Source organism: Lygodium microphyllum, chromosome 22 (assembly GCF_053477565.2).
Source record: "Lygodium microphyllum isolate KBCC chromosome 22, Lygodium_microphyllum_v1.1.10, whole genome shotgun sequence".
NCBI classification, from domain to species: domain Eukaryota; kingdom Viridiplantae; phylum Streptophyta; class Polypodiopsida; order Schizaeales; family Lygodiaceae; genus Lygodium; species Lygodium microphyllum.
In genome coordinates this window covers 103,073,433-103,098,566 of record NC_141156.1, presented here as the reverse complement: position 1 = coordinate 103,098,566, position 25,134 = coordinate 103,073,433, and the positions used below count along the sequence as shown (strand labels likewise).

Sequence of the window (25,134 nt, the reverse complement as noted above, 5' to 3'; positions counted from 1 at the left end):
CGACTCATCTCAGTTGTAAAACGGAAGATAAAGAAATATTAAGTTCCCCTCTTCCGCCACAGATAACATAACTATTATAAGGCTGATAAAGGATGCATTGACATTTGTAGGAATTCAGGCTACTGGAGAGGCAATTATTTCATTGAGACGGCTACAAAAGCTACTGGACTTAAATGATGCTGAAGTTCCAGACATTCAATATGATTCTGAGGAGGTGCGATTTCACAATATTCATAAATATTTGTTTGTTTCTTGCTTTCGATTATTTGTTTGGGGGAATTTCGAATTTTAAGGAAAGATGGGAGGGTTTATTTGGAAGAATCACTATACTAGCACCTATATATTGAGAAATAAACTGTAGTGTCTGGTTCAGGAGCATCTAGCTGCCATGGTCTTAGACTGTTCCTTCTCTTGGGATAAGACAAATTTTGGAAAATTTCCAAATGTATATTCAAGGAAGAATAACTTTCAAGAGTTCCAGGCAGCACAGCCTCCACCAACTCAGACAGCTCTAGAAGAGATTAATTTGACTCTGGGGAAGGGTGAGTTAATCTCCATCCATGGTCCAGTTGGAAGTGGAAAAAGCTCACTCTTGTACAGTCTTTTGGGTGAATTGCAGGTGAGTCTTCTTCTTTTTGGAGATTATACTGTTATCCTTTTGAAACTAACATCTTGTCAACTTAAAATCATTATGGAAAAGCATACATCTTTACCCAGTTAATTGAGAATGGCAACTAAGGCCAATTCATTTTACACCAGAGAAAATTTGGACGACAGAGAAAAATTGGACGATGTATGATAGTTTTCTTATGATGTTGCTGTCATGGAATAGTTCACTTCGTCTTATTGAAGTTGACCAGAGATGGTTAGGGAGCTTAGAGATTTCTTCATTGTCTCTGCAGTGCTTGAAAGGAAAATACTTTATACAACGCCATGTAGCTTATGTGCCACAACAACCTTGGATATTGAATGACACGATTCGAAGAAACATAGTTTTGACAAATCCTTTTGATTCTAAACGTTATCAAAGTGCTATTTCGGCCTGTGCGTTGGAGCATGACATCTTGCAGTTCAAAGGAGGTCACGAGGCAGAAATTGTATGTATTTTCTCTTGCTTTGAACAATCATTCTTCTTTGTAGGCTTCATTACTTTTCTGTGACAAAGTTTCTTAGTAAAGTCTTGTACATTGAGTAAAATCTTGAAATTATGACTGGAAAGATTTGCTGGCCTGCACTCTTGACTGATAGTCCAGATATTGTGGTCACTAGTTTCAGACTAGCATAATGCCCATTAATGTTCTTGCGGTGCAAACATGAATCCCTAATACTTACTTGGGTTCAAATGTTTGTTGTATATTCCTTCCCGAAAGGTAGAGACAATCATAGAAACTTAACAGTTAGCATGCTTACACTTCTTACACTGAAGCAAATAAAACATTCATAAACCTAAAGCACCTTGAAGTTCAACATAATCTGAAGCAAATAAAACTTTCATAAACCTAAAGCAGCTTGAAGTTCAACATAATCTCATGATGTTGTTTATATATACAACACCTTTTTGGTGATTGTTTCTCTTACTGGTTTTTTCAGAGGTCTTGCCAATAGACATTTTAAAACAATGAAATAACAACTCCACCTGTATGTAATCTATTTGCTGAACTTGATGGCACTCATTCAATGATGGAAGCAAATATTGACTGAAGTACGAGTATTTGCCAACTGTGAAACCAGCTTAGTGTGATCAACCCCGAGTCTCATGATGCCCAAAATCTTGTCCAGGCTAGAAAGGGGGCATTATTAAGCAGACATGTCTCATGTCTAGAAGGTCTTAAAACCAGAAATGCAAATAGTCTTGACTAGCAATTACACTATACCAGAACCAAGATGTAGGTTCTCATTGGAATACACACAGTGTGGAGAATGGGCTTTGTCTATTTTTCTTTTTGTCAAAGTTTCTTGATTACAAAGGGAATCTGCTGATGCCCTACAATGAAAGCAGTGCTAGGTCACTCTGTGCTATGGTAGGTATCTTCAAGCTACGAAGTGCCTCGATCTAGATTTATAATGCCTCAATTTCAAGGACTGCAAATGATAAACAAGATAGCTAATGAAGACCTTTAGAATCACAAATTTGATGGAATTGCCAGTTTTGCCACAAGTAGCAAGATCTGCCACGAGTGTTAGATCAATTATCTGACTTGTGTCATTCCAAGTTCGAGGGTATACCCAGCAGCAAGAGTCTAAGGAAGTAGAGCACTTTTATCCCATGTGCAGAGAATATATAACTTTGCACAAGTGTGTAACAGGATTTTTGGATGCTAAACAACCACGTAACAGAAACAATTTCCTATAAAGAATTATGGTATTCAGAATAACCTGCTTCAAGCTTCAAAAGAAAGGTTTTTTTTTTCCAGCTGGTCTTTTCTCTGCTTCACTAGTGATGTTCATTGATGGTTCTACAAAATTTTTTTTATGCAAAGGACTTATTTGGTGACATTGAAAAGCATGGTGATATGAAATAGAGCACATTTCATAATGGAAATAAACTAATGAGGGCCGGTGCTTGGAGAAGATGCACAATTGGAGATGATCTCAATTAGTCCAAATCTTGATCATTGCTAAAGACAAAGGCACACTGCTCATGATTTGATCCATGATTAAACAAAATCATGCATATAATCGATAGACCAAGAATTTGATGTTTTGCCATATCATTAAAAACCTGTTGACCAAACAATTTAATGGGTTTCACCACGTTCTCAACAAGCAATTAGAGAAGTGCAATTACCCGATTGCTAACACCACTTGCTGCTCTTGTGATCCCTCATGCAATCTTATGTGAGTGTGCAATAGAAGAGGAAATACGAACATGGGGAGAGAAGGGAAGAGAAAGGCTGCAATGAAAGAAGAGAATGGAAGGAGAAAATTTGCACTGAACTGAATGAAAGCTGAATAAAAATGAGGACTGATTAGTGTGCACGTAGCCTGTAGAGGCATGCTCATGCTCAACCGCCAAGACCCATGGACAGCTTATTGTTCAAGCATTTCAAGTGAACACCTATGGCTATCTCTCACCTAGTCGATGCACCTTCGATCCCACCGGGGTGTAGTAAGCTTACCTTGATGCCCAAACGAGTTGCCTCCTCCCTTAAGCACACCAGTAGCTCTATGATTCGTGATGTGAGCTCAAGCAACCTTAAGCCTCCACCTTTAAGCTCCATCCTCTATAGCCGCGTGCGAGACAAGAGAAGAGGAGTGAAGAGAAGAAGAGGGGAGATAGTGGAGAGCTTCTTCTCTTTGATCCCTCACCCTCACACTCACTCCCTCACACTCTCACACTCTCTCTCAAGCATACATAAGCAAGCAAGGAGAGAAGAAGAGAAGAAGATGAGTCCACTTTGCCACACACCAAAGAATGAGTTTCTTCATTCACTTTTTACCTTTTACACAAAACCCTAATCTTAATTCCCTTCGGGCGGTCATTCCCTTATCCCCTTTGTTACATGGTTGGCCGTGGCCTAGGCTCTCTTTTCCACTGTCCTCCTATCTTCCTAGCTTTCTTCCTACCGCCCATCTACCTTTACAATTTGCATAGGAGGAAGCTTGGCGCTCTTTTACAAAAAGTTTTAGGGGCGCCTTACATTTAAAAATGTGCTTTTGCCTCTAACTTAGCTTTTGAGGCCGCCCTTGCGCTTCCGGTTGTTTTCCTTCTTGCTTTTTCTGTTGTGTTCGATTTCTTTTTGGGCCGCCTCTTTTAGCTCCCGACTTGTGCTTCTCCACTTTTTCCGTTTTTTTCTTGTTCTGAGGTTAACATTATCCCTCTCCTAGATAAGTGCCAATCCCATGGCACTCTCCGTCGTAGGTAGTAGGCTTTGGTATGCACCAAAGACGTGGGTGGAAGGGATTGTTGTGGTTTGCCGTGGAGAAGTTTTGGTGGTGGTGCAGATGAAGGTCGTTGGTGGCACTTGGTTGGCCTGATTGGTTGGTGATAGGGTTGTTATAGTTGGTGATAGGGCTATTCTTTGTTGGGAATTGCACTGATGGTTGGCATAGGGGTTGGTGTTCTGGGAATTTTGCATGTGGGTGGGCTTGCATGATGATAAAGGACAAGAGTTGAAAGTTGAGTGTTGATGAAGAGGTGACGGTACTTTCGTTGGAGTCTTCTATACTTGCAATTGGAAACCTCTCATATAGTCTCTCCCTAGGGTTTGGTGCTAGTCTTCTTATTGTGCACAAGATGTAGTTTGATTAGTTTGGGAGACAGGTTGCGAACTCAAAGCAAGCCGAGAGTATTGTCTTGCACTTGAGGACCCAAACTGTGTATAGATTGTGGTGCAGATAATATGTGAGTGTAAGTGCATACTTAGATATTACGTAGTTAGAAGACTGCTGGTCTGGTTCCTCGTAGCAATGTGTAGATGAAGCGAGGGTTTAATGGGGTGGAAGAAATTGTTGATGTTGAGGAGAAGTATACTTGAAGGCTTCTTGAGACATCATTTGTGATTTTGACAACATGATGTGGTATAATTGAGCTCATTGACGCCTTAACTCTTGGTAGCTGGTGGCTACTTGTAGTGTTTGAAGAGTATGGTGTACTTTCCATGGTCTTTTGTGCCTTGCTTACCACTATTGATTGCAATGGCATTGAGATAGAGTGCAAAAAAGAAGTGTGGAAATGGTTTAGGGTGACAGGTCTAACGAGACGAGCTCCCTAGGTATGTCTTGCTCTTAATGTGCCCTGAACAATTGTGGGGGATGTATAAAGGGCTAGGGGACTAGGCACGGAGCCAGTCAACCAAGGTCACTGGATGTATCTAATTTGAGGATCCCTAGGTGCTGTGCTGTGATTGTGGGTGTTTTTTTTTTTGAAGATGCATTGGGAGGGAGCATGCTAAACATCATCCTGATGCTCTATAGTAGTTATAATTCAAGGGGGCCTAAGAGATTTGCCAAGGAATGCATGGCTTGGCATGGAGCCCATGTTGTCGCTCTCCTTGTTAGCTCTAGTTTTCTTTATAGTTGTTCCAACGTCTCTTCTCCTTTTTGGCTGTGTGACATTCAATGTGCTTAAGGAGGATGCCTGTTGTTGCCTCACATCTTTAATAGGGCAGTTTGTGAGGGATTTCCAACCTGTTGGTCAGACCATATTATTGTGCCGCTCTTTAAGAGTGGAGACCCCGTGCTACCTAGTAACTACCGAACTATCATGATTGGATACATGCTGGCCAAGATATATGGCTCTATCGTGGAACAAGCATTGAGTGAATGGGCCGAGATGCATGGCCTGAGGTCAAAAGGCTAGGCTGGCTTCAGGAGGGGATATACAACTCTAGACCATATCTTTACGTTGAGGGCAATCATTGAAGAAGGCAAGGCATTCAAGAAAAAGATCTATTGCTGTTTTGTGGACTTTCGCAAGGCCTTTGACACAGTGCCACATGCTAGACTCATGAAAAGAATGCAAAACATTGATGTGCCCGTAGAGATACAGTGGAGTATCTATGCCCTGTATGAGACAGTGATAGGCAGAGTACGAACACCTGAGGGCATCTCAGATACAGTAAATAGCACCATTGGGGTGAAACAAGGCTGTCCACTTTCACCGACCCTTTTTGGGCTGTATATAGATGAAATTTCAGAATATGTGGATAGGACTGGTGGGGCCGGAACCAGCCTAGTTGGAGTGCTGATACCATTACTGCTTTATGCCGATGATATTGTACTTATATCTGACTCACCTGAGGGACTAAATAGACAATTGGATGCATTATCAGCTTTTTGCAGAGATAGAGATCTTAAGGTGAACCTTGGGAAAACTAAAGCTATGGTATTTAACACTTCAGCTGCTTGGGTGACAAGAGCTGAGCACCAGTTTACTTTTGACGGAGAGCCAGTGGAGATGGTTAGGCAGTATGTTTATTTGGTGGTCACATTGAAGGGACCACAGTTCTCTTGGAGAGAGACATCAGAGGCTCGTTTGGCAAAAGCATATGCAGCCTTAGGTGCATTGGAGAGGCAATGTGCTCACATACAATTTCATGAGCCGCGCACCAAACTGTTGTTAGCCTGCTCTTCTTCAGTCTCAGTCTGTCATCTCCTGGTTGTGAGCTCCTGTCAGAGTCTGACAGGAGACAGAGGAGCTCTGTCAGGACATTTTTGTTCAGCATGCAGTCCTGGGTTTGTTCCAGCCCAAACTGGGCTATTTTTGCCCTGACTGCCCATTTTTCTGGGCAGTCGGCCAGATCTGGCTGGTCGGCCAAATCTGGCCAGGTCGGCCGGTTTGGCTGGTCGTCCCGTTTGCTGGCCTGGGGGCTATTTATATCAGCCCCCCCAGTCAGTCCAGCATTGCTCTCTGCAGGTACAGCACTGCTCCCTCCGTCTCCGTCTCCGGCATTGGTGCTGCCACTGCTTCCAGTCTGTCCTGGTTCCCTCACTGATGCTCCGGGCTGCGTGCAGGGACTGTTCTGTCCATTCCAGTGTATTCAGCATTCATCTCAGTCAGTGCAGACTTTCTTCTTTCATTCTCTGCTTTCTCTCTCCTCTCCTCTGTGTTCGTGTTCTTCCGCTGCGCACTCTCACATGGTATCATCGCCTGATTGAGAGCACGGAGGACGAGAGATATACCTTACTGCTGCTGCCAACAGATCCACAACAGCCAGGCGACTGCTTCAGGAGGTTGCTAATAGATCCATCACAGCCAGGCGACAGCATCAGGAGGCTGTTCAGCCTGCGTTTGCTGACCACGCTGACTGCAGAGGCTGCCACGTCATCCAGCGACGCAGCAACCCTGCGTTTGCAGCCAGGCGGCCTCTCCTGCTGCTGGGCGACCTCCCTACAGGCTGCGTTTTGCTGCTCTACAGGTCGCTTCCACCCCAGGCTGCTCCTTTCCTGCTGGCGACCTCTGTCCGGGCTGTTTCCTGGTGCTGGTGGTCTCTTTTCTGGTGTTCGACATCAGATCTCTTTGCGTTTTGCAGATCTAGGTGTTTGTAGGCACTCCTTGCCTGCGTCTTGGTGGTTGGTGACCACATTGCTGGTCCTATTTCGACAGCGGCACAACTTTCTTTGGTATTTTGCAGATTGGAAGATGTCTTACCAGTTTTCAGGCTTTGAAGACTCAAAGGATGAGCTTCTCTCTCATCATTCCTCTGAGCGGAGGCGGGACTATCGAGAAGTTCGACATCGGGAAGACCCTCCTCGCACTCGTCCTTCTTCAGTCCATGCATCTCAGAGGGTTCCATCTTCTTCGAAGGTTTCTTCAGTGAAGACTGCATCAGATGTGCGGATGCCTTCCTTGATTCCCTCTATACAGGTGCCGATTCTCCCTTCCTTTCCGAAGGAAGACAAGTTGGATGGTTCCAACTACTCCCTATGGTCATGCAAGGTGGCTTGCATCCTTGATACCTTTGACCTGTGGGAGCTTGTTTCCTTGCCCATCGACCGACCCCCCGTGGATTCGTCCGATGGCACCTCTATGGACCGTGCAGCCTTATGGGATAGGCTCAACTCTCGAGCCCGTTCCTTTCTTTTTATGAGTCTACATGATTCTGTTCTTGTACATGTTCATAGGTTAAAGACCGCGGCGGAAGTGTGGACGAAGCTTGCGTCTTTGTATCAACACAAAACATTTGCCCACAAGATTTCCCTGGAGAAGAAGTTGCGGATGCTCAGTCTTGATGGTTCTTCTTCCATGAAGGAGCACATCACGAAGATGGAGGATATGCGAGGCGAGCTAGCCTCTCTTGGTCGTCTGATATCGTCTGAGGATATGGCGATGATTCTGTTGACTCAGCTGCCATCACCCCGTTATGATGTCTTCTACACCAGCCTCATCACCTCGAGGACCCGTGAGACACTCCTATGGGAGGAGCTTTCCCCGCTTGTCTTGGAGCATGACGAGTGACTCAAAGAGATGGGAGCCAGTGGCTCCACCAAGGCATTTACGGCCGGCACAGGTGGCGGCAAGAAGAAGAAACAAAAGAAGGAGAAGGCCAAGGATAAGAAGGAGGAAGACAAGAAGGATGCGAAGGAGAAGAAGCCCAAGTGTCCCCATTGTGGGAAGGGCACTCATCCCGAGGAGAAGTGTTGGCAGAAGTATCCCCATTTGAAGCCTAAGGAGAAGGACTCGAAGGCGGCCCCAGCCACAACAGAATCTGCGTTTGTGCATCTCTTTGTTGAGGAAGACACTGCCCTAGCTTCTACCACACAGGAGAAGCCTTGGCTTGTCGATAGTGGAGCATCTTCACATATGACCTTCCGTCAGGATCTTCGTTCCAGAGGGGGTACAGTCACCATTGGTGACAATTCTACTGTTCCTGTTCAAGGAGTGGGGACTTTACCTATGTTTTTTGACAGGTGGTCTTCCTCCGCCAAAGTTCTCTATGTGCCTGATTTGGGTTTTAACCTATTATCTGTGCATGGTCTTACTCAGTTAGGTACCCGAGTCATTTTTACACAGGATGCAGTCACAGTGGAGGATGCTTCTACAGGTGATGCTCTTTGGACAGGTACACAGGAGGGTGGGCTTTATATGCTCACAGCCTTGGCTGCGCGGACTTCCCATGAACTTGGGCTGCTTTGGCATGCTCGGTATGGTCATTTGAACCTCGATTCTCTTTGCCGGGCTTCTAGGAGGAAGATGGTGGAGGGACTTCCTGATTTCCCTCCTCTTCACACTTTGTGCCCTAGCTGCTTGAGGGGCGAGCAGCACCGGCAGCCTCACCCGCAGGTTGCTTCTAGGCGGGCTACTTCTCCGCTTGAGTTGGTTCATACCGACCTTTGCGGACCTATGGGCACGGCCTCCCTTGGGAAGGCCAAGTATTTGATGCTGCTTGTGGACGACTTTAGTCGTTATGTGTGGCCTTATTTCTTGGAGTACAAGAGCGAGGCGTACTCCCGTTTCTGTGAGAGTGGCAGGTGTTTGTGGAGACCCAAACAACTTCCAAGGTTCGTGGTGTTCGAGCTGATCACGGTGGAGAGTTCACTTCTCACCTTTTCTCTCAGTTTTGCAGGGATCATGGTATTCGGGTGGAGTATTCCCATTCGAACACACCATCAGAGAATGGTGTGGTGGAGCGTGCGAATCGGACCATGATTGAGATGGCCCGATCTATGCTGGAGCATAGGAGTCTTCCTCATTTCCTTTGGGGAGGGGCGGTGGCTACAGCGGTGCATATACGCAACCGCCCTCTGACTTCGGCGTTACAGGACATGACTCCATATGAGGCTTTCTTTGGGAAGAAGCCTTCCGTGTCCCATTTTCGCATCTTTGGGTGCGATGCTTTTGTCCATGTGGACAAGAAGAAGAGGAAGATGAAGTTTGACTCTAAGTCGAGAAAGCTTATCTTCGTTGGTTATAGTACGACCACGAAGGGATATCGGCTCTACGACCCGACGATGTGGCAGGTTGAGGTGAGCAGGGATGTGATCTTTGATGAGGCTTCGGCCTCTGAGGATCCGATTGATGGTTCTATTTCAGATGTTTCTTCATCATCGACGGACTCCCCCCCCCCCCCCCTTCCCCCCCCCCCCCCCCCCCCTCCCCACCTTCTCTCCCTTCACTTCCTTCCAGGATGCCCCTTAGCACCCCCCCTATTTCTCCTCCTTCGGCTTCCCTTTCCCCTTTGGTGGATGTGCCTTCGTCTTCTACGAGCTCTTCTACCGCCACTTCGGGATCTTCACGGGATATACAGCCTTCTTCAGATGAGGAGGATCTACCTTCACTCGGTGAGGGGGAGTCCCTCTCCGATTTGGGTGCTTTACAGGTTCCAGAGGCCCCCCGGTCTCCCTCACAGCCGCAGGAGTCTCTCCGGATTCCTTTATGGTATTGCCGGCTCATGCAGGATTCAGGTGTTACTCACTTTCCTGCTTCTTCTACAGGTCCACGTCGATCAGCCCGTTTACAGGCCCAGCGGGACAGTTCACTATGTGTGAACTATGCTCTTATGTCACAGATTCTTCAGGATTCCGAGCCTTCCACTGTGGAGGAGGCTCTTGCACAGGATATTTGGAGACAGGCTATGCAGGCCGAGCTCGACTCCATCGAGCGAAACCATACGTGGGAGCTTGTACCGCGTCCCGCGAAACGGAAGGTGATTGGTGTGAAATGGGTCTTTAAGACCAAATATCTTGTAGATGGCTCCTTGGACAAGCATAAAGCTAGGCTTGTTGCCAAGGGTTTTGCACAGCGTGCAGGGTTGGACTACTTTGAGACTTTTGCTCCTACAGCTAGGATGTCCACCATCCGAGTTCTTTTGGCTCTTGCTGCACACCACCGTTGGCCTGTCTATCAGATGGACGTCAAGTCTGCTTTTCTGAATGGCATTCTTGAGGAGGAGATTTATGTTTCACAGCCTCCTGGTTTTCTTGTGCAGGGGAAGGAGGATCATGTCTACAGGCTGCGGAAGGCTCTTTATGGCCTAAAGCAGGCTCCTCGTGCTTGGTACCAGTGGATTGACCGCTTCTTTCTACAGAGTGGCTTTGCGCGCTCCGCTTATGATCCCAACCTCTACTTATGGGTTGTGGATTCTCTTTCGGTGTTCCTTATCTTGTATGTGGATGATCTTATCATTACAGGGAGCGACACTCAGCAGGTGGAGCATACACGGTCCATTCTTCAGCAGGAGTTTGACATGACGGATCTAGGGATCCTTCACTTCTTTCTAGGTCTGGAGATCTATCAGATGGCACAGGGCATTTTTATCTCGCAGCACAGGTACATCTCCGAGCTTCTTTCGGAGTTTGATATGGTTGTGTGTCGGCCTATCTCATGCCCTATGGACCCTGAGTCCAAGCTTTTGACAGCTGGAGTTCCTCTTACTGATCCCACCCGTTACAGGTGCCTTGTCGGCTCTCTTATCTGGCTGCTTCACACTCGGCCGGATATCTCTTTTGTGGTGGCTTTATTGTCTTCCTTTATGCAGACTCCTACCCAGGATGACTGGCAGGCGGCCTTGCGGGTTCTTCACTATTTGCAGGGGACTCGATCCTTTGGGATCATGTATGGCGATGGGATTACCCTTTCTGGATGGAGTGATTCTGATTGGGCAGGTGATGTGGATTCGCGACGATCCACTACAGGTTATGCTTTCACCCTTGGATCTGGTGCCGTCTCTTGGAGCAGCAAGAAGCAGCCTACTGTGGCACTTTCTTCTACAGAGGCTGAGTATCGGGCCCTATGTTCGACCGCTATGGAGGCAGTTTGGCTCCGTCGCTTACTCGCGGAGATTGGCTTTTCCCAGACCGGACCTACGGAGCTGCGCGTGGATAACCAGAGTGCTCTTGCTCTGGCCAAGAACCCGGTGTTTCATGCTCGTACGAAGCACATTGAGGTTCAGTATCACTATGTTCGAGAGCGGATCGTGGATTCGGAGCTGGTGGTGGTCTATTGTCCTACGGCGGCCAATGCAGCTGATCTCTTTACGAAGCCGTTGCCTCAGGCTTCTTTGCTTCATCACATGCGGTTCTTGGGTCTTCAGACTCTCCCAAGAGTTGAGAGGGGGTGTTAGCCTGCTCTTCTTCAGTCTCAGTCTGTCATCTCCTGGTTGTGAGCTCCTGTCAGAGTCTGACAGGAGACAGAGGAGCTCTGTCAGGACATTTTTGTTCAGCATGCAGTCCTGGGTTTGTTCCAGCCCAAACTGGGCTGTTTTTGCCCTGACTGCCCATTTTTCTGGGCAGTCGGCCAGATCTGGCCATAGTCGGCCAGATCTGGCTGGTCGGCCAAATCTGGCCAGGTCGGCCAGTTTGGCTGGTCGGCCAGTTTGCTGGCCTGGGGGCTATTTATATCAGCCCCCCCAGTCAGTCCAGCATTGCTCTCTGCAGGTACAGCACTGCTCCCTCCGTCTCCGTCTCCGGCATTGGTGCTGCCACTGCTTCCAGTCTGTCCTGGTTCCCTCACTGATGCTCCGGGCTGCGTGCAGGGACTGTTCTGTCCATTCCAGTGTATTCAGCATTCATCTCAGTCAGTGCAGACTTTCTTCTTTCATTCTCTGCTTTCTCTCTCCTCTCCTCTGTGTTCATGTTCTTCTGCTGCGCACTCTCACAACTGTGGCTTTTTGACACCCTGGTTGCACCCACACTCCTATATGGGGCAGCTATTTGGGGTCCGAGTCTCTTTCACACGAGACAGCCTTTGGGAGACCAGGATGGACCAGAGAAGGAATACTATGACGGATGGGAGCATATGGAAAGACCACTGGTCATGATGATCTCACGCATGATACGAGCGAAGAGCTCGACCCCACATGAGATTATCAGAGTTGAGTTGGGAGCATCACCCATGGTGGTTGAGGCCTTGGTCCAAGCAGTGACTTTTATACATAGACTATGGGAGCTCCCCCAAGATAGATACCCACGGCTAGCCCTGGCCTCTTCTAGACAACTAGCAGCAGACGGTGACAGACACTGTTGGTATGCTCAGATGAGTACATGGATGAGTCTACATGGGCTGCAGATTGACAGACTACCCCCCTTTGACTATAGCCTAGATTGCCCTACATGACCTAAGCCGATCAGAGCTAAACTATGTGATCAGAGCAGACATACTGAAGTTAGATACGGAGAAGACCTGGATCCGACCCCCCTCCCCCCATGGCACGAGGATGGCACACTACCAGACCCACTTCCTTCAGGTATCTGAGGATGGTTTCATCACCCGACCCAATTACATGGACACATAGCTACCTCATGGACTACGCATAGTTATTGGTTAGATCCACATCTCATCCCACCACCTGAGGATTGAGACAGGCAGATGGGAGAGTATACAGACAGAAGAACGCATATGCCCACTATGCGACAGAGAGCCAGAGACAGAGGAACACTACATCTGCCGATGCACTGTATATTATGACATATGAGGTAGATACCACTGTCTGTTTCGAGAGGGTTTTGGACCCCTGAGACGGATCATGCAGTTTGAGGATCAGAGATGCTTGGGATTTTTCCTCTTGGAGCTCCAGAGGCGCAGAGCAACAATTCTAAGGAGTAGGAGGCCCCCACAGCTCGGCTCACATAGACAGAGAACAATCATTGACTTTTTCACTGATACACGACAGAGTATGGCAGATACCACTACTACTGCCACACAGCCTACAGGAGTACATCATTGGACCTCATCTTCTGTAGGTGTCCCTTTGGATAGAGTAGTGGCACTTAGCCGGTCTAGGCGCCCACGTCCACCCGGACGAAGGCCTAGACATCCACACCACAGACAAATTAAAGCCATCATTGAGCGCCACAGGAGATAGATGCCGAGGCGCCTCAGCCATGCAGAGATACACCTCCCTAGAGAATAAACATATCATTGATGGAGAGTTTTCCTTTCTCTACTCTCACTTTCAGATCACTGACATGTTTCCCTTTTATAGGACACTATTTCATTTCTTTTTCAGTCTTATAGGCATGTTTTTCATCTTTTTTCTCGTTCCAGATGAGAAACACACCATCATTGTATGTACTGCTTTGGTCTCATAGGCCACATTGGCCTTTTAGAGACGTTAATATACTCTCTCTCTCTCTCTCTCACATTAATTTATTACTTATTTGTGATCGAGTATTGTTGTGCATCGATTAATTCTCTCATTCTCATTCATTTTCCATTAAATTAATTGCACAATCATTCCACGCCTAGGTCAAAAGTGGTATTAGAGCGAACTTCGTTCATTGTGCTCGCCATTGCTCGTGATTATTTGCCACCAACCATCGCCATTGAGCTCCTCCCACTTGGTTGCCTGCCCCATGAGCCATTGGCTCTTGTGCTGGCTCAAGTTTCATTGGCAATTGCACACTTTGTATTGCCATCTTTGCCTGTTGATTGTCACATGTCAACTGAGACTCCAGCTCTTACAAGCCTATTCTAAATCATCACTTATATACTATCAACAGCTCCTATTCATGCTAGTTGGCGCTTGAGGAAAGCCACCCCTGAAGTGATGCTGGTCATACCAACTTGCCACCGACCAACTTCCATGACAATCCACCTCCCCTCTTTTGGTTATTGCCATGCTATCCTATCACACGACCTCAGCTACGTTGCCTATTGCTCAACACCACACTGACTTGCTTGTTGCACCCCATTCTTGGTAGTCAACTCTCCTGCCACATAGTTGTCAAGTACCAAAGGTACAATACGGTACGGTATGGTATGATAAAATATGATACTAAATGGCACCTTATGATTTTATAAGGTACTGTGCGATATTTGTGTAAAAAAAAAGAGGCGATTTTTTAAATGACAAAAACCATAAATCATTAAATGTTAGATCATAGAATACATGTTTAAAGTGGAAATAGCCATTTCATTACAGAATAAGATGAATACATGAGGGTGACCTTCGCGGTCGCATGGGTTGTGCAAAACATGCAATACAACTACAGTCTAGTATCTCTGACACCAAAAAGAGAGAGACCTATGAATCTATGATCAGGCATCACTATCATCATCATTAGAACCATCCGACTGCTTATCAAGAGAGTCTAAAGATGACTCTTCGGCATCGGATGATGAGACACACTCATACTATCCTCACTGATGAGATTACCATCATCATCAAATGATGGCTCCCTAGGTGGCGGTTGTGTAGGCAAGGGGGGGATGTCATCATGAGGCATAGGATGCGAGCTACTAGAGCCCTGCCTTACATATGTCTGCAAGACACTCGAACCACCCGTCCTCGATGATGGAGGCGTCGAATGACCATGCCCTTGCTACCACCTACTCAAACTCCTTGCCCATGAGCACGTTGATTGCAAGTGTCATGAGTATTTGTTGCTATAAGCTCTCTATAGAGCTTTGCAAAAATCATCTCCTCCTCGTCCACCTCCTGATGTTACTCGGAAGAGTGTCGCTCATCAACTTGAATGTATCAACATTCACCTACACAATGCAGTGATGCATGTAAGATGTGATCATTGTAAATGCTAAAGTCTAAATTGTAAAGTATAAACTTGAAAGTTCAAACTTTAAAACAAGTTACAACAAATTTTAAATGTTATTGTTAAGTGTTTAAACTTTACCTGCTTTGGACTACCCATGCTCATCATAGCTCTCATCATGCGTAAGTTAGTGTGGCAATAGAATAGCCGCTCTAACTGTCATGAGCTAAGCCGATTGCGAATCTTTGTGTGAATGAGAGAATAGGCACTCTAGTTTCTCTCACATGCACCCGAAGAGCAATCCTGGACAAAGACCTTGATGGCTAAGGGCTGAAGGGTCTCCAGTGCATATCTAAAGTTTTGCCACTAAAATAAAGGCTTCACAAGTGAGTCTCTCCTCCAACAAGTGGGAGAAGTAAAAGCCACATGCCCTCTTTGATTTGCATAGCATCCTAGCTCCTCCAGCACTGCATTGTGGTCATCCACAGGGACCACACGAGTCAAATAAGCAAGCTGGTCCGAACGGAACTCTCTATCATCCATGACCGCTGGTGACTTGTAAGCCGGATGTACCAATGCGGCAAAACCATGGGTGGGCTTATGCATCCACGCCCATCTCCTCTCTGTTATCTCTAAAACATGTGCACGTTGTGTCTCTGTGATCGCTGTACAAGTGTGTGCCTCCACCAATGTCGCTCTAAAGAAGTGAATGAGAAGGCCCATGGTGGACCCCTCGCAATCACTCATACGTAACACCCTATAAAAGGGAGTCACGACAAGGACAACGGCACAGACTTTTTACCAAAACTGTTGATTAAGGCACAAGCTCTGCATAGGCGGGCCTTGTGCTTGTCCAATGTGCCATCACTGTGGTACTTGGACTTGAAAACCCATTTGACTCCAATGATCTTTTTATGAGAAGGCCTAGACACAAGGTACCAAGTGCCATTCCTCTCAATCGACTTCAGCTCTTGCTCCATTGCTCTCCGTGAATGATCATGTTGTAAAGTTTGCTTCACAGAGGTGGGCTCTCAAGCTTGCATGGCATGAGTCATCAAACAATACGTAGTGTACACAAGCTCGGTGTAGTGTGCCTAGTTCCTTTGAGAATGCCACGGGTCATCCTGCGGTTGCCACTCCGCAGGGACCCTCTCAATCCTTGTATCACGAAGAGTGTCACGAACCCAACGAGAAGGAGATCGAAACTTGCCTTGCCGCTCTCCATCTACTGAAGTCTTTGGAAGGTTCACCGATTGCTGCGGCTCAGTCTGTGAGTCTAGTGGCTGAGAACTAAGCTCCTTATCTAAACAAGAGTCCTTAAGAGGTATAGGCTGCAGAGGGATAGTCGTTGGTGCCCAGTTATCACTGAGATCTCCAAGAACAGGGTGTTTCTCACCCCCCTCAAAGGCTGGAACTTCCATGAATCGAATATCACGGCTCGTGTAGATATAATGCTTTACAGGATCATACAATCGGTAAGCTTGAGATTGCGAGCTATAGTCCACAAATACTTGTCTTTTGGAAGCCGCTTCAAATTTATCATGTTGTGTTTTTGGGTTGTGAGCATAGGCGTCACACCCAAAAACCTTGAAATAAGAAACATTGGCTTAGATCCAAAATACGCCTCATAAGGGGTCATACCAACAATAGTGGAAGTAGGGGATCGATTAAGAATGTGGATTGCAGTAGCCATAGCCTTTGCATAGACATTCCATGATCAAGTGTATGGATTAATTCTTGCTCATGCCATATGAATACTCACCCCATGCGAATGCACCCTTAACTGAATATCCTCGAGCCAACCATGCGAACTCACCCTTGCCATGCCATCATAGAACCTTCTAGAATACATACCACGTCATCGCTTGTATCATCGATGATGTCATCATGGAATATTCTAGAAGATCTTTAGCCACCCTCCACACCTATAGAAGGAGGGGCTCACCATAGAGTTCCTCAATCTTGCTAATGTCAATCTTGGGAGCTCACGGAGTCGAGACCTCCAAATAAGTAACTTCCAGTTCCAATTTTATTTCTTGTCTAGTCACAGTATCTAATGTTGTCTTGTCTTCCATTATACTCCTGTTGTCTTGTATCTTGTTCATCCCTATCGGGGGAGATCTTGTAATTCTGATATCTTGTATCTATACCTATGGTCCCCGGTTGTGGGATCCTTCATATCCTATCGAATCCTATTGTCTATACCTACGGTCTCGGGTTATGGGATTTTCCGTATCTTATTAAGTTATCATTGTACATTGTGCACCTATGCGGGATTATCTTGTAATCAAAATTCTTGTAACAAATCTTGCATCTAGTCTAGCCTCTTGAGCATAGTCTAGTGCTTCCATAATAGTTTGGTAAGACTTCTTTCTAGCCCTACTGAGTAGCATGGAGGCGACCCTTCGAAGAATCGTGGCCTCCCTTCAAAATCTCCAAAAAATCGAATTCAAGACTTGAATGAACGACAAGTGTAACTTCAAATAGAACACCTTATTTTTTTTGCAAGTAAAATGTGTCTGATTATATTACTCAAAAAAACAGATTACAACGGAGTACTCATGCTCAACAGACAAGTTGGAGCTGATGAGAAGTCACTGATTCATCATATATACAAGCCTCTCAAGGCGGTCTGGGGGGATGGGGGCAAAAGCCATGGAGGGGGGGTGTATTGCCATCTGGGGTTGCCTGCTTGCATCGCGAAGAACAGGTCCTGGCCGCCCCAAGTGTGCATGAAATGACATTGGAGCTCCTGACGGGCCTTGGACTTGCCCTGCACCCGATTCCATCGGCATCGAAGGGAGTGGATGATGGAGGTCCAGAGCTCTGCTAAGGTCGCCTGTACTGAAAGTCTCTCTCCGCTAAAAGCCACCTGACACCGCGCCTTCCAGATATACCAACTAGTAAGACTCCCTATGGCTTCCCATACCTCAGAGCGGTTTGCTGTGGGCTCCAGTACCTTGTAGATGGGTAGAGCCTCTAAACCCACCACTTCGCACGACCCTATCTCGATAATGAATATCGTATCTTGCATCCCGGCCTCATACAAAAGGTGACGGCCCTAGTTGACCGCCTGCTAGCAGAAAGCTCCCCAAGAGATACATCCAACGCTGGGTGCTATGCAGCAAAGGATGTGGCATACTCCTCTCCACACGAGCTGTGCTGCCTCATATGACCAAAGGCAGTGCTTTGGGGTTTTCATAGACTGCTGTGTGGAGCACTTATAAACTCCCTCCTGCATCTGGGCAAGCCAGCTTCCCACTGCCAAGCCTCCATGTGCCACTAGCCATAAAAAATACGATACCCTCCTCGGCCTCCAGTTGTCCCATAGGCAGCACCAGAAGGTCTGTCGGAACGGCTCCGTGATGCTGTGCTCCGCCCAGTGCTTGCTACGTGACCGCGCCCAATCCATATCCTCCTGCATCAGTACGTGTCTGCCAATCTTGGCGGTGTACTCCAGGAACCTCGTTGGCTTCTTGGCGACCATAGTGGCTGGCCAAAGCCACTCTCTTGGATCCCACTTCAGCTCATCAAGTGGCTGTCCTTCCCAGATCCATAGGCGCCACTCCCTGAGCTCTTGCCGAAAGACCAAAGGGTCCAGGCACCATGTCTTCCCCTGAAGGCCAATCACCCGAATCCTCTTCCATGAAGGGACAGTTATCTCCTCATCTTGCTGTCCTCTGTCAAGAGCCAGACGCCCCCCCTCCTGTACTGTGAAAAAGGTCCCAGGTGGAGCGCCATCCACTCTTCCTGCCACCTGTAGAGGGATGCCTCCTGGTGAAAACTTAGCGGCCCATACCTCCCCGGGCTCTATCGGCTCTCGTATCGGGGGAGTAAGCCACTCCTGAGGTATTGTTGCGTCTATCTCCCTTCTCCTTAGCTCCACTCCTCGCAGGCAGCCTGGTACTTGCTGTAGCACGTCCTCGTACACCATCCTGTACACCTCCCGCCATGCCCTGATGGTACGAGTTGGGCCAGTCTCCCAACCAGCTCACTGGATGTGGGGGCGCTTGCCAATTTGTGTCCCTTCCCGGTCCCTGACCTGGGGGTTCCAAATCACCGGCTGACGGTGTATCTCCTCCTGGCAGCTTGGGGGGCTCTGGATTAGGGCCTTATGGAGGCCCTGCCACACGCGGAGCAAGCTGCGTAGAAAGGGTGATCTAGGGGGGGGAGGTGATCTCCGTTGACGTGAAGATCCATCTCAAGGACGGCTTCCACTCACCGCCAAGCCTCGGTCTACAGTCTTGAAGACTCTCCTGCAATAGGACCTTCCAGGTCTGCCCTCCCGGTGTGAGGCCGTAGACAAATAGCTTGCCCAAGAGGGCCATACTCTGATACTCTGGGTCTATGATCCCAAGCCCTACCTTTGACCGATGTCGTATGATGGTCGCCCATGCCACCTTGACCTTGGAGTCCCTGGAGCCGTCTGATCCTGACCAAAGGAAATTCCGCACTAGGCGGTGAAGTTGCATTACGCAGGAAGAGGAAAAGAACCAACACGAGGCCATGTACCAGGCCGTCGCTAGGAGGACCTGGTTAACCACTAGGGCTTGGCCGGCTCGTGAGAGGTGAGCCGCGCTCTGGTAGGTTAGCTTCTTCCGAATAGAATCGAGGGGTGGAAGAAACTATTGGGCGGGAGTGATGTCGAGTCCCACCTGGAATCCTAGGTACCAGACGGTTTGCCCTCTGCTCACCCATCTAAATCCTAGGTGAACGTCCCACTCCGTGCTAGAGTCCGGGTCTGTGAGGAAACCAACCGACTTTTGCCAGCTGATTTTTGCTCCCGCTACAGAACAGAACACCTCAAGAGCCAGCCTCACTCTCTCTAGTATCAACTCGTCGTCCTTTATGTAGAGCGCTATATCATCTGCATACTCTGAGGCTAACAACTCGGTCTCCTCTCTTACTGGAAGTCGGAGGCTACGTAATCCGCTCACACGTGACCTGAGAAAGTGAGACATCGCCTCTGCAAAGAGAAGGAACAAGTACGGGGCTAGGGGGCAGCCGTGTCGGACTAATCTCTCCAGCCGAAACTCCTCCCCTTGCCTACCTTCTATGAGAACCCTGCTGGTGGTCGATCTGTAAAGTGCAGAGACACCACAAATCCAAGCCTGGGGGAAACCCAACCTCACCATGGTGCCCTCTAGGAAATCCAGTCCACCCTGTCATAGGCTTTCTCAAAATCCAAGAGTAGTACGGCCAATCTCTACCCACTGTGCTGGGCCCACTCTGTCGCCTCAAAGAAGGTGAATACATTGTCCAAGATGCTCCTATCCTGGACAAAGCTTGTTTGTGTGTCATGGATGATGTCTGGAAGCACTGGGCGTAGTTGTCTACCAATCATCTTTGCTAGCGCCTTATAGGTCACAGACAATAAGGTGATCGGTCTCCACTGGGAAAGCTCCAACTGGTCTCCTCCTTTGGGGAGAAGACTGATAAGGCTTGTTGAAAGACTCCCTGGCATCTGTCCTGAAGTGAAAATCTCCTGAAAGGTCATAAGTAGGGGGTCCTTCACCACTTCACAGAAGGTAGTAAAGAAAGCCTTAGAGAGGCCATTCTCTCCCGGGCATTTTGGCCCGTCCTGTGTATGGAAAGCCTTCTCTAGTTCCTTCGGCGGGCTAGGAGGGAGCGTCCCATCTCCTTTGTGACGAGGGACGGGATGTTATCCCAGACCTGCTGTCTACATCGCAGTCCTCTAGCTGAGGCTGTCTCTTGTTGGAAGAGGCGACTGTAGTAGTCGGTGGCAATCTCCATCACCTTGTCTAGGCTAGAACGGGTTCTCCCATACTGATCTCGGAGGCTGCGTATCTACTCTCCTGAGGTGCGAGGCTGGTGCACCTGGAAAAACTCTCTGCACATCGTGTTTCCCTTCCGCGCCCTGAAAGCTGCTGAGGTGCGGAAAGAGAACTCTGAGCGCATGTCCTCTAGTCCAGCAATGGCTGCTTGCTTGTGCACCTCCTGTGCATGGAGAGTGGGATCCCCTGGTACCTCTTGTAATAATCTCTGCGTGGCTGCAAGGTCCCGCCAGAGTGCTCTCTTCTCCTCCCACCTCTGCTGCGTGGCCTGTATAGCTACCTCTTGGCAAATTTTGCTCGACTCAGCTAGGACCTCTACAACCTCCTCTGCGATTTGGTCCCTCTTGCCCCACTCTCTGGTCCAAATCTGCTCTATTTGTCTTGTCACCTCCTCTCTCCTATAGATTGAGTCAGGGATCCGACAAGATCGTGTAACTAGGGCAGATGCTGGGGGATCTAGTGTAAGGAGAACCGGGCAATGATTGGACAACGTGGTGCCCACTAACTACCCAATCTAGCCTCTTCGACAGCCTCCCCACTCTCCCACATAAAACCTGTCCAACCGCTCCAGCAGGACTCCACCTAGCCGCTTGTATCCCCAAGAGAAGTCCAACGACCTCTCTCTCCTGTGAAAGGCAAGGTCTCTCCAGGCATCGCGTGCTCCTACTGCAAGTAGAAAGACCTCCCATGCCTCTTGCTCCTCTCCGGCTGCCATGCCTTGGTAGGTTCTCCCTTTGCCTTGCTGGTCCTCCAAAGCCTCCAAGTTGTTGAAGTCTCCTCCAACAATCCAGGAGTCCACCTTTGGGAGTCCTTTTGCGATCTCCACCCAGAACCTGCTGTGTGCCCTAACCTCCGTAGGGGCATAGATATTAAGGACTCCAAAGCACGAGTCCCCAATATCCAATCTGATCCATAGCACTCTCCCTGCCACTATCGTCCCGTGGTCTCGTACACAAGCGGTAAGACTCGAATCAATAGAGGTGCATATGTCTCCACTCCTGCCGTGGGCACCTATGGCGTGCTCCTAGTAAGTGTGCAAGCTACGTGGGAGTACCTTCCCTACCCGTTGGGCCTGGGTGGGGGTGAGCTTATGCTCCTGTAGAAGTAAGATGTCGATCCGTCTGGCAAGCGCAAGCTGCAGCTCGTGTTGAACAATCAATTTCCTAGAACCACATGCCCCACTGTAGTGGAGGCTATTCACACCCCAGGATGCAAGGTGTAAGCTCATGGGAAAACCTGTGACGTACCAAACAGGCATCTGTTCGGTGTGGAGGCTGCTGATGAAGAGGAGAAGCTATGAGGCATGCAAGTACATTGTGCCGCCAGTCTGCACAACGAACTCCAATCCCCCATGGTGGCCCCCGGCTGGACCATAGGGGGGATAGATGTTCCAAGTGGTACTATCAATGCATCTATTAGCCATGCTGAGAGTCCGGACTTTGTGCATTGGTAGAAACGGGCTGCTTGTGCCAGGGGCCACTCGATCACATCCCTTGGAGCTCTCCACTGTGGAGGGGCTCGAAAGATAATGCTCAGGTGAGGAACCTTGGCACCGGCCCACCACTTAATATCCATCATGCAACCAGGCCATTGCTGTGCAAACAATGCTAGTCCTTCTCCCATCCACTGGGAGGTGTGGTCCAGCACCTGACTCTTCAACTCTGCCTCTATCTATGTCGTCGTCCACTCCCCTGAGTGAGAGGGTTGAAGAAAAAAGGCGTAGTTTGGTCCATCTGGTGGTGCTAGTAGATGGACCTTGCCCCTCCTTGACTTACGAACCACAAAGATCCCCACCTCTAGAGGTAGTGGGAACTCTCCGCGCTTCGCAACTCTCAAATAGGACCATGGGCCACTGCGGAAGAACTCTTGTGGCAACAGGTGTGCCTGTCTTGGGAAAGTGTGACGGGCGGCAGGGGTGGATGAGATAGTGGTGGTATGGGAGGGGGAGGACTGCTGGTGCGAGGAGGATGTAGGCGTGTGTGGCTTATCACCTCCTGTGGGAAGAGGGGGGGAGGGTCTGGGGGGGATCACCTGAACCAGGTGCAAATCTGGGGGGTGCTCGGTACGGGGGGTGGTGGGGGGGAGGGTGATCGAGGGATGGTGGGATGTACGGAGGTAGGTGGCGGGTGTTGGGGGGGGGGGGTTGGTGGCCCTGGAAATGGGGGGCTGTGGGCTAGGGTCCGGGGGGGGGGGGGGTCATGGGATGTGGAGGGAGGTGGGTGTGGGGGTTGTGGGGACTTAGGAGAGGTAGTCTGTTGCACGGGTGGTGGATGTGGGGGGTTGTGGTCTTGCTGGGTGGGGCGGGCAGGGGGGGTTGTGGAGTGCTTTGCCAAGGGGGCGTCGCTCGCCCACCTACTCCTTGCTGCTGAGGCTGGGTCTGAGACGCTGGCTGCGCCTCCCCTGCCGTCTTCCTCCCTGTCGTCTTTGGACCTGTATGAAGCCGTCAGCGTCCACTTGCGGGCCTGTCGACAGAGCCGTCTTGGCTTCGAAATGCGTGCAACCTGCTGCATGATGCCGAAAGTTGTGGTAGCGCAGGCATTGCCCTGGCTGCCCCGTCACAATGACTTGCTGCCTAAAGGAGTGCCCACCCGCCTCAATCTCTAGGAATTGTGGGATATTCTTGACCTCTTTCACTGCCACCCGTACCTTTGGAACTCCTGTAGTAGTCACTGCATCTGCGAAGGACGCGGGAAGGATAGTGCCGAAGAGCCGTCCAAAGTCTTCCACCAACTAGCGATACTCTATCGCCAGGCCGGGGAAAAGAAGGGTGACCGGGTGCCGAAGAAACCTATTGTGGAGTGTAAATGCCTCCATAGTAAAGCCACTGTACCAAGGGACCATGTATATGACCCCCTTCGTGGACGCATATGGTGAATTGGCAAGCAAGTCGCGAGCTGCGTCTGCTGAGCTGTGCTTGACCATGAAAATTGCTTGGCCCATTAGGAGCGCCTCCACGATCTACGCTGTGCCTATGCGCAGTGTGGAGTGAAGCGAGTCCCGAAGCTGGGCCTTGGTTGGGGAATGGCCTACTACCTGACCATAAATTGCTGTTTCCTTTAGTTTCAGCTCCTTAGCTTGGACGGCTAAGAGCTGCTCCTCAGAGAGGACGACACGCAAGGTATTTGACTGGGGGGTACTCGCTGAGTGTGCCAGCGTTTGACCAGAGGTTTCCATTGCGCGTCCCTTCTGAGAAAACTACCAATCACGTCGCGGTGCTACCTGAGGGGGGAAAGTTGCTGTAGATAGAGGGAACAACTGGAGGGTGGGGGGGAACAATGGCGAGGGGGGGGGGGGGGAGTTGCTGTTTTGGCAGGGGGGTTATTGGACTCCGCGGACGGAGGCAGCACATCGGTGGAGGGGGGGGACAGCAGGGTGGGCGGGGGGTGGATAAGATGGTAGCAAGGGGGTGGGTATGGTAAGATGGGCAGCGCGGGGGATGGCAGCACCACGGGGGAGGGAGATGGCGGGGGGCAGCGTTTCACAGGACGAGAAGTAGGGGAGGGGGTGCGATGGTGGTGGACAGGTAAGGCAGGGCGGTGCAAGGGAGAGGTGGGGGGACTGGCGCACTGGAACAATAGTGGGCGGGGGGGTGGGGAGTTCGCCACAGGGCAACAGAAGAAGTGATCAGATGATTCCACGTATTTATCAACCCCCAACAAGAGAACCCAGAATCAGTATGCTAGAGAAGTTCAATGGTGAGCGGTTCGAAGTTCAGGGGATTTCTGCAACAAGTAAAGCTCTATACTTGCATGCAACGAGATAGGTATCTAGATGATGCTTCCAAGGTGGGATTTATTGGGACTTTGCTTTGTGGTCAAGCTTTATCATGGTTCGCCCCAATCTTGGAAAGAATATGTCAATACTTCATAACTATGAGGCATTTCTTTGCAAGCTCACTTCCACATTCGGAGATGCAGACATTGGTTGAGTAGCAGAAGCAAAACTTTGGAAGCTATGACGAGGTAACCGCCTTGCCTCTACTTATGCATCCGAATTTAGGCAGTTAATTTGTGATCTCACTTGGCATGAGGAGTATTTTATCAACCAATTCAGATGGGGTCTTCGGATGACAACAAGAACCTTATACTCACTATACTTGAGGTAAAAATACTCAACGATTATATCATGCAAGCCATCCAATGTGATAATAGATTGTTTGAGAGGAAGCAAGAAAAGCGAGAAGAATTAAGGCCTCGCCAGTGGAACCTAGCCCTAATCAGAGACCCAATCAAAGAAGAAATTAAGCCCGAACCGATTCGAATAGATACTACCAAATTCCAAACCTTGACCCCACAAGAAAAGCAAAGACGAAGAGAATCATCTATGTCTATATTGTGGAAACCCTGGACACATCACCCTAAATTGCCCAAATAAGTGGACAAGAACCCCAAGAGTTGGTGCAACCATCCCCGAGTAGGAAGACGAAGATGTCTAGTTGTAAATGAGACTGTATAACCGGACCTTGATA

At 48.8% G+C, this 25,134-nt stretch overlaps 1 protein-coding gene across 1 annotated transcript in view; it reads left to right on the top strand.

Moving 5' to 3' along the window:
- The window catches only part of LOC148017456 (uncharacterized), a 193,581-nt gene that overhangs the window by 88,303 nt on the left and 80,144 nt on the right, over positions 1 to 25,134 (top strand). The window contains exons 8-10 of the mRNA XM_087663178.1: positions 111 to 214; positions 374 to 619; positions 903 to 1,097. Coding sequence (XP_087519304.1) covers positions 111 to 214; positions 374 to 619; positions 903 to 1,097 — 545 coding nt within the window. The remainder of the gene's footprint in view (positions 1 to 110; positions 215 to 373; positions 620 to 902; positions 1,098 to 25,134) is intronic.